The following is a 15,433-nucleotide window of genomic DNA, read 5'->3' as shown; positions in this document are numbered from 1 at the left end:
AGTATTAGGTTGTGAAAGAAAAAAACACTGGTTTAAAATATAAAGTATCCGGTACTTGTATGATTAAATCTTGTTCGGTAGTATTATTAAAGTTTATTTTAAAGTAATATCATCACTTTCAGTCTAAATAACTCATTTTGCCGTGTGACTTTGCAACACCACACTATACTACATAACAACAACAATACATCACTGTATTTTATATGACATTAAATAATAATTAAACGTCATAATGCACATGAAATAAAAATTATGTACCTATAAAGAAACTCTTTAAAAACTTGGGCGACTACAATATAAAGTATTCCATAATGCAGTACACTACATAATCAGTATGGGGACGCACGGTGGAAATTCCGAGAAATAAAAATTGGCAAAATTTGCTTTCGCGTCTAAAGTTTCAATAAAATATTGATAGAAAATATTATGTACTAATCAGTATTAATGTATTTATGTATTAACAGTTCATTAAATAATAACATTATGGATACATCTCTTGATATTATATTTTTATTGTTAACTCAAAGCACACTACTTTATTCAAAGGCAATGTAATTCGGTTTAATTGTTTAATTTAGTTCTTGTTCTTTAATTTTCTTGAACATAAGGCAAAACTCCGGTTTCCATTGAATATAAGAGGCTTTGTCTTTAATAAATTTAATTTCAATTTACGTTCAGGATATCGTAGGTCTAGATAAAAAAAAATAAAAACACATTGTGAGAACAATAACTCCTCAGCTCCGCATCAAAGCTAAATTAGAGAGAAATAAATTACAGAAACGGACGAACAAATTGGCTCGATTTTCTTAAAAAATCCGAGTAAAAGAATGACTAATTTAAAAAAATTCGACTTTTGCGCAAAAATGCGCTGAAAACCTGATACATAGTCTGATACAGAATTAAAATACCTATCTAATGGTGAAAGAATTGCTCTGGCCTATTGTGGCCATATGTTACTTTTTTGAAAAATTGCCCAAAATTGCTTTCGCGTCTAAAGTTTCAATATAATATTGATAGAAAATATTACGTACTAATCAGTATTAATGTATTTATGTATTAACAGTTCATTAAATAATAACATTATGGATACATCTCTTGCTATTATACTTTTAACTCTATGATTTGGCTTTGTCGAGAAGCCCAGAGGGTGAACACTTTCAAAATTTAACACTGTTGTTGTAAACATTTCTGTAAACCTGTGACCTTCCCGTCCCCACTATGCCCCGACCCCACTTTACTGATTTTTTAAACTTTTATTGTACCAGAAAATGATATAACCTTTGTGCTTACTACAATTTAAACTCTGAATTATCATTAAAGATATTTTATTTGGATTCTAAGAGGAAAAAAATTGAATTCTTTTAAAATATAACTTAGATAACGCTTCGATTGTAAAACCATTGCATTAAAAAGACAACAGTTTAAAATATGTTTCACACTTATATAAACAAGTAAACATCGTACAATATATTTGCATACTGCAAAACGTCGTTAGATTTTACAATTTTGTTAGTTAACAAATCGCAAGAAAATCACTTTTAAACGGTTGCTGTAACATAGGTGTTCACAAGAGTTTTACCATAACTTCAAAAGTTGCTAGTGAGTATTTAATACATTTTTTATTAAGTTTTGGTGCTTGGTTTTGCAATAAATTTTTAACCGCTTAGCTAATATTATTTAAGACTATATTACAGAAACTATTCACCATTCTATTCGTGTAGCATGTCTATAGATCAAAATCGAACCTAAAATGTGCCTCATTTGGCCCAATATCCATAAATATTACATACAAAATCAGGAAAAACAACCAAAAAAATATGCATGTTTTTCAACTTAAATTAACATAACGCAAAATGTTTGTAAAAAAGCAGATATTTATTTAAAAATTAAAAGCCCATCGAATGTATACATTTAAAATTTTCAATTTTATTACCGCTCTGTAAGTATCTTTATTTAAAATAATTAAAATAATTCCAGATTTCTATGAAATATTCTTTAATTAGATACAGTGCGCGTTCAATTAAAAACCCTTTATAAACTTCATGTAAAATATCGTTAAGTAAAACCATAGCAGTTGTGATTTCAATTATTTAGGGGATAAGTAATATCATGCATAATTTTATTTTAGCTTTGACGCAGTGCTGAGGTATTGTTTTTCCAATGATGTGTTTTTTTATTTGTGTTTTTGAACATTTGAATTTGCTTGTTTGATAATACCATATTGTTACAGATAGGCATTACGGCGAATACAAATTTTGTAAAAAAATAACACTAGAACAAATGTTTTTTTTACATATTGCTTAGCTTACACATTTTTTGTCATCGAGTTCAAAGTGTAATAATAAATGTATCGGTAGCTTTTGTGTAAACACAAGATTTAGGTAAACCTGAACGTATCCAAATGTATATTTAAAACATGAAAAGATGAATCATGGCGAATGTACACATTATATTGTGTACTTTTACATACAGTCTGTAGTTAACAGATGTATTACTACTGTCAAAATGAATAATAACTCATTGACAGTGATGATGTGAAACAGTTTATTTGTATAGTAAATGATTTAATTTGATTTTGTTTTATAGAAGAGGGCTAATCTTCGATTTACTAAAATTATAAAAAAAACAACATGTGACACTGTAATCAATTCATCTATATTGTTATGGATATAAGTGTCAAAATAGAATGTTTGTAACGGGTTGGTTCAAGAAAAACTTATCCGATTGACATGTTGAGTTTTCCAACCCATAGAACATATTATAATTTTATAACAAAATCCTTCTTAGTTCCGGATCAGAGCCTATATAATTAATTAACAACTAATATAAATGTCTAAAAAAGAAGTGTTTTTGTTTATAATTTTTTTGCAGATAAAAATGAAACGTGTTTGTGTTTTGCTACCACTGGTCTTTGTTAGTGTTTTAGCAGGTCGCCCAAGTAATTTTTATTCAACTTATTTTCACACGAGGTAATTAAAATTTAATGACTAACTTTCCTACAGTGTCCTATGAGCAAAAGGTCTATAGCACAAGTCAGTAATTTTTTTTTATCATACAAATTTTAACTAAATGTTTTAATATTTATATATACTTATTTTAAATAATTGATTACAGACATAATAATCGCGAGTGCAGAACGTAAGATGTATTTTAAATTAATATACTGCCACGTAATGTTTATTGTTTTGTCAAGTTTTCCTGAATATCAGATGATTTATAAATTAATAATTATAGCTTCTAAATTCTGTTCAGACGAAGAGTGCACAAAATGTATAGTTTCAGTGTTTTAATCACTTTGTAAATACTTAGTGTAGCATTTTCTGTAATTTACTTAAAGCACGCTTAGCTATAGAAATTGATAATATTTAGCTTATCTAGGGTAAAAAATGTTAAATGGTCAACAATTAAAACATGGTGTAACTTGTTTTATGTCTCAATCGATTTAATTTGTTACAGATGTGTTTCCCCAAGTAATTAGAAAAATTGTTCGTGAAAATCAATCGATAGGTATTATCGATAACTATTATTATATAACACAAAATTAATGAAGCTTAGAAAACAGTTTTTTGAAAGTGATATACAAACTTCAACATAGATTTACTTGTGCGCAAATTTATCAGTGATGCATCGTCGCTTAAGCGGCAACAACGAATATCTTTTTTTTACCGAATTAAGTTGGTATCACTGTTCAAAATTTCGTGGGGCATTAGCTTGTGGGCTCAGATTAACATGTAAAGACAATGAATAACGTACTATTCGAGTAATTTCCAACATAGTTGTTATGTTATTGAATGATAGTTGAAATTGATTATTTGCTATCCTGTAACTAATTCATTTATTTTATGTACATTTTAGAAGAACTAGTTATCATGTTTGTTGTACCGGGTAATAATAATATTTCTTAAAATGTAAGCTCGTATTTGCAAATAGTTGTTTAATATTAATTACAAAATGTATTCGTTTTAATTTCAGAAAAGGCAAATATTGAAAACGAACTGCTGAGTAATTATTACTCTTATATAGTTACTCTTCAACATTTATAGTACATTACATAGTCCATATGTGCATAATTTATATAAATATACTAATCAAATAATAATTTCTTTCTTAAAAAATATGTCCATTAAAATGAATGACTTTTTTTAATAAAATTTAGAATACTTAGATAACGAAACTGATCTGCAAAATGATATAACCGCCGCCCTAACACATGTAGGTAAGTATAATAATTTGTAAATAACCAATTTCAAAAATAATAGTTATTTATTTCTAAAAAACGATAAAAGTTTGATTTGAGCTCAATATCTTGAAGTTATATTATTTTTTTATTAAAAGTTTTGATAATTGTTTGAAAAATAATTATTCCAATGCTTAATTATTATTATTTTTAATAATAAGTCTACATAAACTCAGTTGTAGATAAATGTTATACAGTTATATAGTATATAACTTCATACAAAAATAAAATAAAGATAAAAGTACTAAAAATAAATGAATATTTTACTATGTGTTATTTATTCAAATAATATTGCCAGTAATTTATTCGAAAATATTTTGAAAGTTTTTCTTGTTTCTTGAAAAATGTTTGACTAAACAACCGTTCTAGCTTTATGAGTTTTTACCGTTAATCAGGTCTTACATACACCCTCATTATTTAGATTTTTTATCAAACTAATGTTTTTATTCGGATGACATTGTTATTAACCGTTGTTCGAATAAAAAATGCCCACTCTGCATACGTCGTCCAATAGCAGATAGTAAATTATATTAAAAATCGACATTATTTTCTTGCTGTTATCCGTTGGTGTTCTACTTTTTAAGAATGTGTCAACATTTATCATTAAATTATGGCGATCATTTTTTAATATTTATTATTTATGCCGATTTTATTATTCGGAGTTTTTTTTTTTATAGCTGAACTCATGCTATTTGTTTTTTATAGATAATTCTGCAACGAGCTCCGAGGGTAATCCACTAACAGGTAGTTATTATAATCATTAAAAAATATAAAAAGAAAGCTCAGAAAACACAGTATATAAAAAAATTGCAGCATTGATATAACTCTATGCAAATTTACCAGCGATACACCGTCGCTTTATAGGTATAATATTTTGTCGTCTAGACGGTTATTTGTTATTTTTTGCAGTTGATCCACCTAACTCCAATCTCATTACACTTGGACAAACGAGAAGATATCTGACTTCAGACATTCCACAACGTTTATTCGATACTATAGAATCAAGTAAATATTATATCGAATTGACAATTGTAATAGTTTAATCTATAGTAATATTATATATATATCAGTCATATTCTAGAAAAAATGGTTCGGATGAGTTTAAAAGTTCTCAGCACTTTAACTGACATAAAAAAAATAATATCTAAATTTTTTCGCAACGTTTTTACTGTTAACCCAAAGCACACTACTTTATTCACATGCAGGGCCCCAACAATGGGGGGGGGGGGTCAGTGAGTACTAGGGTCCCGGGGCCCGAGGAAAAAACAAAATATATACGTATTATTAATTTAAATTAGAAATATATAATGAGCGTGCCACCCCAGTCACTATATGTTTATATAATATTGGTATATAAATATTTTTATTTTTTACTATAATACATAATACTTTTTATAATACATAATTTTGTTTAACAATCTAATTGTAAATTATTTTTGTTTAATGAGATCGGCCACTTGACGTCGGTAGGACGGTAGGCGGGTAGGGCGTGCAGCGCAAGCATTTCTTGGAAAAAATAAAAGGGGAAAAAATCCGGGACGATAAAAGTAATAAGTCAGCCGCCTGCCTTAGTAGTGCTATATTTGGCGTTAGAAGATGATAATTCTTTTATCGACGACCTAAGTCAAAACAACCCGCGATCATAGCATACATTTTAGTTTTTACCCCAACCGTTAATCTCCCGAGTTGTGGCGGTAATATTGTGGTACTTTCTACAGGTGTATAAAAGCAATATAAGCTGTGTAACAAATATTTTAGGTACCTTATGAAAAATAAAAAATAAAATGTTAGAAATTATATTAAAATTATTATAAATACTAATGTATAATAAGGGCTCGGATTCATATACAGTACCGTACTTGAAAAATTCATGTGGGGGGCCTGTTCACATGCAATGTAATTCGGTTTAATTGTTTAATTTAGTTCTTGTTCTTTAATTTTCTTGAACATTAGGAAAAATTCTGGTTTCCATTGAAAATAAGAGGCTTTGTTTTTAATAAATTTAATTATGAAACAAACCATGGTTCGCTTTTTTTAAGTGTATTTTATACAATTTTGATGAATAGTATTATTGGGTGTACATCCATTTTGTCTGCATTTTAAAAACTTTTTGACTGAGAGTATGTGTGTACTAGTTATGTCTGTAGTTGTGTTTTGCACATTAAATAAATGTAATAATTAGAAACTTAAGTTTGGCAAATTTTTAAATAAACCTTTTTTATATTATTTTAAGATCCAGCGGATGAAGATTACAATAATAAACACATGATGTGTCGTTTAAAAGGATTGGTTAAAAGTCTAATTAGTCCAAATAGATATATAAAAGAATATGCATTGGGAGACACCTTGCCGTCATCGGATCAAGTATATTGTCATCTAACTACTATTCTTAACGATATTGAATGGGCGATAGTATGAAAGATAACTGCATAAGTAGTCGTTAATAGAAATTATAAATCATTAATAGTAAAAAGTATTCAAAATTGCTTCTCAGTTATTATAATTTAGACCAGGAATGTTAGAGATAATTCATTACTAATTATACAGCACTATTGTTATTCTATTAAAATAATTATTCCAAACCGCACTTTCCTCCTAAATTTTTAAATGTAATGTTTTTTTTTTTAATAAACAGTTTTGCTTATGGTTATAATCATATTAGTTGTTTTTTACCTATATATCTACAGGTTGTATTCGAAGTGATCATGAAAATAGCATTTACAGGCATGAGTCTGTTTACACTGATTGTCAAAAAATAATAGGTATAATGTATTAGGTTGTGAAAGAAAAAAAAAACTGGTTTAAAATATAAAGTATCCGGTACTTGTATGATTAAATCTTGTTCGGTAGTATTATTAAAGTTTATTTTTAAGTAATATCATCACTTTCAGTCTTAATTCACTCTAATTAATTTTGACCTATAACCTTGCAACACCCCACTGTACTGAATAACAACAACAATACATCATTGTCTTTTATATGACAATAATTAATTATTAAATGTCGAATTGCTCTTTAAGAACTTGGTCGATTACAATATAAAGTAGGTACTCTATATAATGCAGTACCTAATTATCCTCCTTATTATCTTCTCATTTATCAGTCAGATAATGTTATATCTATAAATTAACCGTGCTGGTTTGAATTGTGTTTGGTTTATACTGTGCTTGGTTTGGACCGTGTTGAGTTTAACTGTACCTTTTTTAATTGTTTTGTTTATTTTTATTTGGTATGTTTATTTGTTTTGTGATTATATAACAAGTCATACACTGAATTTCAAGATGTTAAACCTATATAAAAGTCTTCAAAATTTACGTGTTGACTAGAATGTTTTTTTTTTACACAACTTATAGAACTATGTTAAACCTATCTTCACTCTAATTTTCAGTTCTTAAAACTTACAATAGCACCTAAAAGTAGGTAGGTATAATAGTATTAGGTTGTGAAGTAAAAAAAAACACTGTTTTAAAATATAAAGTATCCGGTACTTGTATGATTAAATCTTGTTCGGTAGTACTATTAATGTTTATTTTAAAGTAATACCATCACTTTCAGTGTAAATAATTCATTTTGACCTGTGACCTTGCAACACCCTACTGTACTACATAACAATAATAATACATCACTGTATTTTTTATGACAATAAATAATAATTAAACGTCATAATGCACATCAAATAAAAATAGTATACTTATTAAGAAACTCTTAAAAAACTTGGGCTACTACAATATAATGTATTCCATAATGCTGTACACTAAATATACAGTGTGGGGGCGCACAGTGGGACAGATGGCCGATCTAGGTTGAACAAATTTGAAACTTATCCTATCTTATCAGAAATTTCACGCTGATCACGAAAATGGCATCGAGGTCGCACAGGACGTAAAATATCTTTTTTCTCAGTTTAGGCTTTAATAATCCAGTCGGAAACCAATATATCAGTACATACATATTGTACAATAATATTGTTTAAAGACATTGTATGTTTAAAGGAATTATTAGTTAGGTAAGGTTATTACATAAGTTATGTTAGACCGTTAATTACCCCATCAGTTTTCACTGGTATTGCCCCTATCAGACTATTTTTAATGTATTTAATTAAAAGCTGTAATATTTAGGTATATTATAAGAAAATAATTGCAATCCTTGCCAGTTTGTGATATATTAGGAACAGTCAATAACGTAAACAATTAGAAATGCCTAATTTGAGATGAGTTTTAATGTGGAAAAATATTACAACAAAAGTGATAAAAAAATTGATTATTATTTTTTGGTATGAAAAAAGTTGTTTATCATTTTGATACATCTGATATAAGGTTTTGGTAACAACAGTTTTTAAATTATGTGCTCATCTAAATTTTAGCTATCATATTTTAAGAGATATGCCATTGACCTGTATTACTACTGACTGATATTCCCCTATAAGTAATCTTAAATTTAAAAGAGTGTACATTTTTGGGTGGTTTTCTCGATTTTGAAGGGGAAGGGTTAAATTTTTAATTTTTCGGTCAAATAAAGTACCTTTCAGGTACGATCTCTGATCTATAGAGTTGCTACACGGAGAATCAGTTAAGAATATCGTGGGTCCAGATAAAAAAAAAATAAAAACACATTGTGAGAACAATTACTCCTCAGCTCCGCATCAAAGCTAAATTAGAGAGAAATCAATTACAGAAACGAACGAACAAATTGGCTCGATTTTCTTAAAAAATTCGAGTAAAAGAATGACTAATTTAAAAAATTCGACTTTTGCGCAAAAATGCGCTGAAAACCTGATAAATAGTCGGATAGATAATTAAAATACATATCTAAAGGTGAAAGAATTGCTCTGGCCTATTGTGGCATATGTTACTTTTTGGCAAAATTGCCCAAAATTACTTTCGCGTCTAAAGTTTCAATATAATATTGATAGAAAATATTATGTACTAATCAGTATTAATGTATTTATGTATTAACAGTTCATTAAATAATAACACTATGGATACATCTCTTGCTATTATACTTTTAACTCTATGATTTGGCTTTGTCGAGAAGCTCAGGGGTGAACACTTTCAAAATTCAACACTGTTGTTGTAAACATTTCTGTAAACCTGTGACCTTCCCGTCCCCACTATGCCCCGACCCCACTAAACTTGTTTTTTATAACGTTTTTATGAACCCACAATCTTGTTAAATTTTTTTTTTACCAGAAAATGATATAACCTTTGTGCTTACTACAATTTAAATTCTGAATTATCATTAAAGATATTTTATTGGATTCTAAGAAGAAAAAAATTGAATTCTTTTAAAATATAACTTAGATAACGCTTCGATTGTAAAACCAATGCATTAAAAAGACAACAGTTTAAAATATGGTTCACACTTATATAAACAAGTAAACATCGTACAATATATTTGCATACTGCAAAACTTCGTTAGATTTTACAATTTTGTTAGTTAACAAATCGCAAGAAAATCACTTTTAAACGGTTGCTGTAACATAGGTGTTCACAAGAGTTTTACCATAACTTCAAAAGTTGCTAGTGAGTATTTAATACATTTTTTATTAAGTTTTGGTGCTTGGTTTTGCAATAAATTTTTAACCGCTTAGCTAATATTATTTAAGACTATATTACAGAAACTATTCACCATTCTATTCGTGTAGCATGTCTATAGATCAAAATCGAACCTAAAATGTGCCTCATTTGGCCCAATATCCATAAATATTACATACAAAATCAGGAAAAACAACCAAAAAAATATGCATGTTTTTCAACTTAAATTAACATAACGCAAAATGTTTGTAAAAAAGCAGATATTTATTTAAAAATTAAAAGCCCATCGAATGTATACATTTAAAATTTTCAATTTTATTACCGCTCTGTAAGTATCTTTATTTAAAATAATTAAAATAATTCCAGATTTCTATGAAATATTCTTTAATTAGATACAGTGCGCGTTCAATTAAAAACCCTTTATAAACTTCATGTAAAATATCGTTAAGTAAAACCATAGCAGTTGTGATTTCAATTATTTAGGGGATAAGTAATATCATGCATAATTGTATTTTAGCTTTGACGCAGTGCTGCGGTATTGTTTTTCCAATGATGTGTTTTTTTATTTATGTTTTTGAACATTTGAATTTGCTTGTTTGATAATACCATATTGTTACAGATAGGCATTACGGCGAATACAAATTTTGTAAAAAAATAACACTAGAACAAATGTTTTTTTTACATATTGCTTAGCTTACACATTTTTTGTCATCGAGTTCAAAGTGTAATAATAAATGTATCGGTAGCTTTTGTGTAAACACAAGATTTAGGTAAACCTGAACGTATCCAAATGTATATTTAAAACATGAAAAGATGAATCATGGCGAATGTACGCATTATATTGTGTACTTTTACATACAGTCTGTAGATAACAGATCTATTACTAGGGCAAAAATAATTAATAACTCATTGACAGTGATGATGTGAAACAGTTTATTTGTATAGTAAATGATTTAATTTGATATTTAAGTCTTCGATTACCAAAATTTAAAAAAAATCAACATTTGACGATGTAATTAATTTATCTATATTGTTATGGATATAAGTGTCAAAATAGAATGTTTGTAACGGGTTGGTTCAAGAAAAACTTATCCGATTGACATGTTGAGTTTTCCAACCCATAGACCATGTTATAATTTTATAACAAAATCCTTCTTAGTTCCGCATCAGAGCCTATATAATTAATTGACAACTAATATAAATGTCTAAAAAAGAAGTGTTTTTGTTTAAAATTTTTTTGCAGATAAAAATGAAACGTGTTTGTGTTTTGCTACCACTGGTCTTTGTTAGTGTTTTAGCAGGTCGCCCAAGTAATTTTTATTGAACTTATTTTCACACGAGGTAATTAAAATTTAATGACTAACTTTCCTACAGTGTCCTATGAGCAAAAGGTCTATAGCACAAGTCAGTAATTTTTTTTTGTCTTACAAATTTTAACTAAATGTTTTAATATTTATATATACTTATTTTCAATAATTGATTACAGACATAATAATCGCGAATGCAGAACGTAAGATGTATTTTAAATTAATATACTGCCACGTAATGTTTATTGTTTTGTCAAGTTTTCCTGAATATCAGATTATTTATAAATTAATAATTATAGCTTCTAAATTCTGTTCAGATGAAGAGTGCACAAAATGTATAGTTTCAGTGTTTTAATCACTTTGTAAATACTTTATGTAGCATTTTCTGTAATTTACTTAAAGCACGCTTAGCTATAGAAATTGATAATATTTAGCTTATCTAGGGTGAAAAATGTTAAATGGTCAACAATTAAAACATGGTGTAACTTGTTTTATGTCTTAATCGATTTAATTTGTTACAGATGTGTTTCCCCAAGTACTTAGAAAAATTGTTCGTGAAAATCAATCGATGGGTATTATCGATAACTATTATTATGTAACACAAAATTAATAAAGCTTAGAAAACAGTTTTTTGAAAGTGATATATAAACTTCAACGAAGGTTTACTTGTACGCAAATTTATCAGTGATGCATCGTCGCTTAAGCGGCAACAACGAATATCTCATTTTCTTTAACCGAATTAAGTTGGTATCACTGTTCAAAATTTCGTGGGGCATTAGCTTGTGGGCTCAGATTAACATGTAAAGACAATAAATGACGTACTATTCGAGTAATTTACATCATAGTTGTTATGTTATTGAATGATAGTTGAAATTGATTTTTTGCTATCCTGTAACTAATTCATTTATTTTATGTACATTTTAGAAGAACTAGTTATCATGTTTGTTGTACCGGGTAATAATATTTCTTAAAATGTATGCACGTATTTGCACAGAGTTCTTTAATATTAAATACAAAATGTATTCGTTTTAATTTCAGAAAAGGCAAATATTGAAAACGAACTGCTGAGTAATTATTACTCTTATATAGTTACTCTTTAACATTTATAGTACTTTACATAGTCCATATGTGCATAATTTATATAAATTTACTGATCAAATAATAATTTCTTTCTTAAAAAATATGTACATTAAAATTAATGACTTTTTTTAATAAAATTTAGGATACTTAGATATCGAAACTGATTTGCAAAATGAAATAACCGCCGCCCTAACACATGTAGGTAAGTATAATAATTTGTAAACAACCAATTTCAAAAATAATAGTTATTTATTTCTAAAAAACGATAAAAGTTTGATTTGAGCTCAATATCTTGAAGTTATATTATTTTTTTATTAAAAGTTTTAATAATTGTTTGAAAAATAATTATTCCAATGCTTAATTATTATTATTTTTAATAATAAGTCTACATAAACTCAGTTGTAGATAAATGTTATATAGGTATATAGTATATAACTTCATACAAAAATAAAATAAAGATAAAAGTACTAAAAATAAATGAATATTTTACTATGTTTTATTTATTCAAATAATATTGCCAGTAATTTATTCGAAAATATTTTGAAAATTTTTCTTGTTTCTTAAAAAATGTTTGACTAAACAACCGTTCTAGCTTTATGAGTTTTTACCGTCAATCAGGTCTTACATACACCCTCATTATTTAGATTTCTTATCAAAATAATGTTTTTATTCGGATGACATTGTTATTAACCGTTATTCGAATAATAAATGCCCACTCTGCATACGTCGTCCAATAGCAGATAGTAAATTATATTAAAAATCGAAATTATTTTCTTTTTGTTATCCGTTGACGTTCTACTTTTTAAAAATGTGTCAACATTTGTCATTAAATTATGGCGATCATTTTTTAATTTTATTTATGCAAATTTTATTATTCGGATTTTTTTTTTTATAGCTGAACTCATGCTATTTGTTTTTTATAGATAATTCTGCAACGAGCTCCGAGGGTAGTACACTAGAAGGTAGTTATTATAACCATTAAAAAACATAAAAAGAAAGCTCAAAAAACACATTATATAAAAATATAAAAAATTGCAGCATTGATATAACTCTATGCAAATTTACCAGCGATACACCGTCGCTTTATAGGTATAATATTTTGTCGTCTAGACGGTTATTTGTTATTTTTTGCAGTTGATCCACCTAACTCTAACCTCATTACACTTGGACAAACGAGAAGAGATCTGACTTCAGACGTTCCACAACGTTTATTCCATACTATAGAATCAAGTAAATATTATATCGAATTGACAATTGTAATAGTTTAATCTATATTAATATTATATATATATATATCAGTCATATTCTAGAAAAAATGGTTCGGATGAGTTTAAAAGTTCTCAGCACTTTAACTGACATAAAAAAAATAATATCTAAATTTTTTCGCAACGTTTTTACTGTTAACTCAAAGCACACTACTTTATCCACATGCAGGGCCCCAACAAGGGAGGGGGGGTCAGTGAGACTAGGGTCCCGGGGCCCGGGGAAAAAACAAAATATATACGTATTATTAATTTAAATTAGAAATATATAATGAGCGTGCCACCCCAGTCACTATATGTTTATATAATATTGGTATATTAATATTTTTATTTTTTACTATAATACATAATACTTTTTATAATACATAATTTTGTTTAACAATCTAATTGTAAATTATTTTTGTTTAATGAGATCGGCCACTTGACGTCGGTAGGACGGTAGGCGGGTAGGGCGTGCAGCGCAAGCATTTCTTGGAAAAAATAAAAGGGGAAAAAATCCGGGACGATAAAAGTAATAAGTCAGCCGCCTGCCTTAGTAGTGCTATATTTGGCGTTAGAAGATGATAATTCTTTTATCGACGACCTAAGTCAAAACAACCCGCGATCATAGCATACATTTTAGTTTTTACCCCAACCGTTAATCTCCCGAGTTGTGGCGGTAATATTGTGGTACTTTCTACAGGTGTATAAAAGCAATATAAGCTGTGTAACAAATATTTTAGGTACCTTATGAAAAATAAAAAATAAAATGTTAGAAATTATATTAAAATTATTATAAATACTAATGTATAATAAGGGCTCGGATTCATATACAGTACCGTACTTGAAAAATTCATGTGGGGGGCCTGTTCACATGCAATGTAATTCGGTTTAATTGTTTAATTTAGTTCTTGTTTTTTAATTTTCTTGAACATTAGGAAAAATTCTGGTTTCCATTGAAAATAAGAGGCTTTGTTTTTAATAAATTTAATTATGAAACAAACCATGGTTCGCTTTTTTTAAGTGTATTTTATACAATTTTGATGAATAGTATTATTGGGTGTACATCCATTTTGTCTGCATTTTAAAAACTTTTTGACTGAGAGTATGTGTGTACTAGTTATGTCTGTAGTTGTGTTTTGCACATTAAATAAATGTAATAATTAGAAACTTAAGTTTGGCAAATTTTTAAATAAACCTTTTTTATATTATTTTAAGATCGAACGCATGATGAAGATTACAAAAATAAACACATGATGTGTCGTTTAAAAGGATTGGTTAAAAGTCTAATTAGTCCAAATAGATATATAAAAGAATATGCATTGGGAGACACCTTGCCGTCATCGGATCAAGTATATTGTCATCTAACTACTATTCTTAACGATATTGAATGGGCGATAGTATGAAAGATAACTGCATAAGTAGTCGTTAATAGAAATTATAAATCATTAATAGTAAAAAGTATTCAAAATTGCTTCTCAGTTATTATAATTTAGACCAGGAATGTTAGAGATAATTCATTACTAATTATACAGCACTATTGTTATTCTATTAAAATAATTATTCCAAACCGCACTTTCCTCCTAAATTTTTAAATGTAATGTTTTTTTTTTTTAATAAACAGTTTTGCTTATGGTTATAATCATATTAGTTGTTTTTTACCTATATATCTACAGGTTGTAATCGAAGTGTTCATGAAAATAGCATTTACAGGCATAGTCTGTTTACACTGATTGTCAAAAAATAATAGGTATTATGTATTAGGTTGTGAAAGAAAAAAAAAACTGTTTTAAAATATAAAGTATCCGGTACTTGTGTGATTAAATCTTGTTCGGTAGTATTATTAACGTTTATTTTTTAGTAATATCATCACTTTCAGTCTTAATTCACTCTAATTAATTTTGACCTATAACCTTGCAACGCCACACTGTACTGAATAACAACAACAATACATCATTGTCTTTTATATGACAATAATTAATTATTAAATGTCGAATTGCTCTTTAAGAACTTGGTCGATTACAATATAAAGTA

At 27.8% G+C, this 15,433-nt stretch overlaps 2 protein-coding genes across 9 annotated transcripts in view; both read left to right on the top strand.

Annotated features, from left to right (window-relative positions):
• The first annotated feature begins 1,432 nt into the window (after positions 1-1,432).
• LOC126846919 (uncharacterized) lies at positions 1,433-15,029 on the top strand. 8 transcript variants are annotated; one of them, XM_050586790.1, is made up of 12 exons: positions 1,433-1,599; positions 2,129-2,146; positions 11,015-11,081; positions 11,146-11,175; positions 11,258-11,281; positions 11,600-11,650; positions 12,003-12,032; positions 12,117-12,146; positions 12,301-12,360; positions 13,082-13,120; positions 13,293-13,388; positions 14,618-15,029. In XM_050586790.1, the coding sequence occupies exons 3-12, from the start codon at positions 11,021-11,023 to the stop codon at positions 14,803-14,805; spliced, it is 609 nt and encodes a 202-aa protein (XP_050442747.1). In that variant the 5' UTR covers positions 1,433-1,599; positions 2,129-2,146; positions 11,015-11,020; the 3' UTR covers positions 14,806-15,029. The 8 variants fall into 8 exon arrangements, with proteins under 8 accessions (XP_050442747.1, XP_050442749.1, XP_050442746.1 ...); XM_050586787.1 differs by lacking the exons at positions 11,015-11,081; positions 11,146-11,175; positions 11,258-11,281; ... (4 more) ...; positions 13,082-13,120; positions 13,293-13,388 and adding exons at positions 2,872-2,938; positions 3,003-3,032; positions 3,115-3,138; ... (4 more) ...; positions 4,943-4,981; positions 5,147-5,242 and having other exon boundaries at positions 1,451-1,599; positions 14,618-15,028; XM_050586792.1 differs by lacking the exon at positions 2,129-2,146 and having other exon boundaries at positions 11,015-11,072.
• LOC126846921 (uncharacterized) overlaps positions 2,153-15,433 on the top strand; it is a 44,481-nt gene continuing 31,200 nt past the window's right edge. The window contains exon 1 of the mRNA XM_050586805.1: positions 2,153-2,731. The gene's annotated coding sequence lies outside the window, so the exon portion shown is untranslated. The remainder of the gene's footprint in view (positions 2,732-15,433) is intronic.

This window comes from Adelges cooleyi, unplaced genomic scaffold, assembly GCF_023614345.1.
Source record: "Adelges cooleyi isolate 19-005CV unplaced genomic scaffold, UGA_ACOO_1.1 ACOO_flye_CR_arks_rails_tigmint_CR_PRNA_9, whole genome shotgun sequence".
NCBI classification, from domain to species: domain Eukaryota; kingdom Metazoa; phylum Arthropoda; class Insecta; order Hemiptera; family Adelgidae; genus Adelges; species Adelges cooleyi.
The sequence above is the reverse complement of the archived record's forward strand: the minus strand, read 5'-3'. Positions and strand labels throughout refer to the sequence as shown.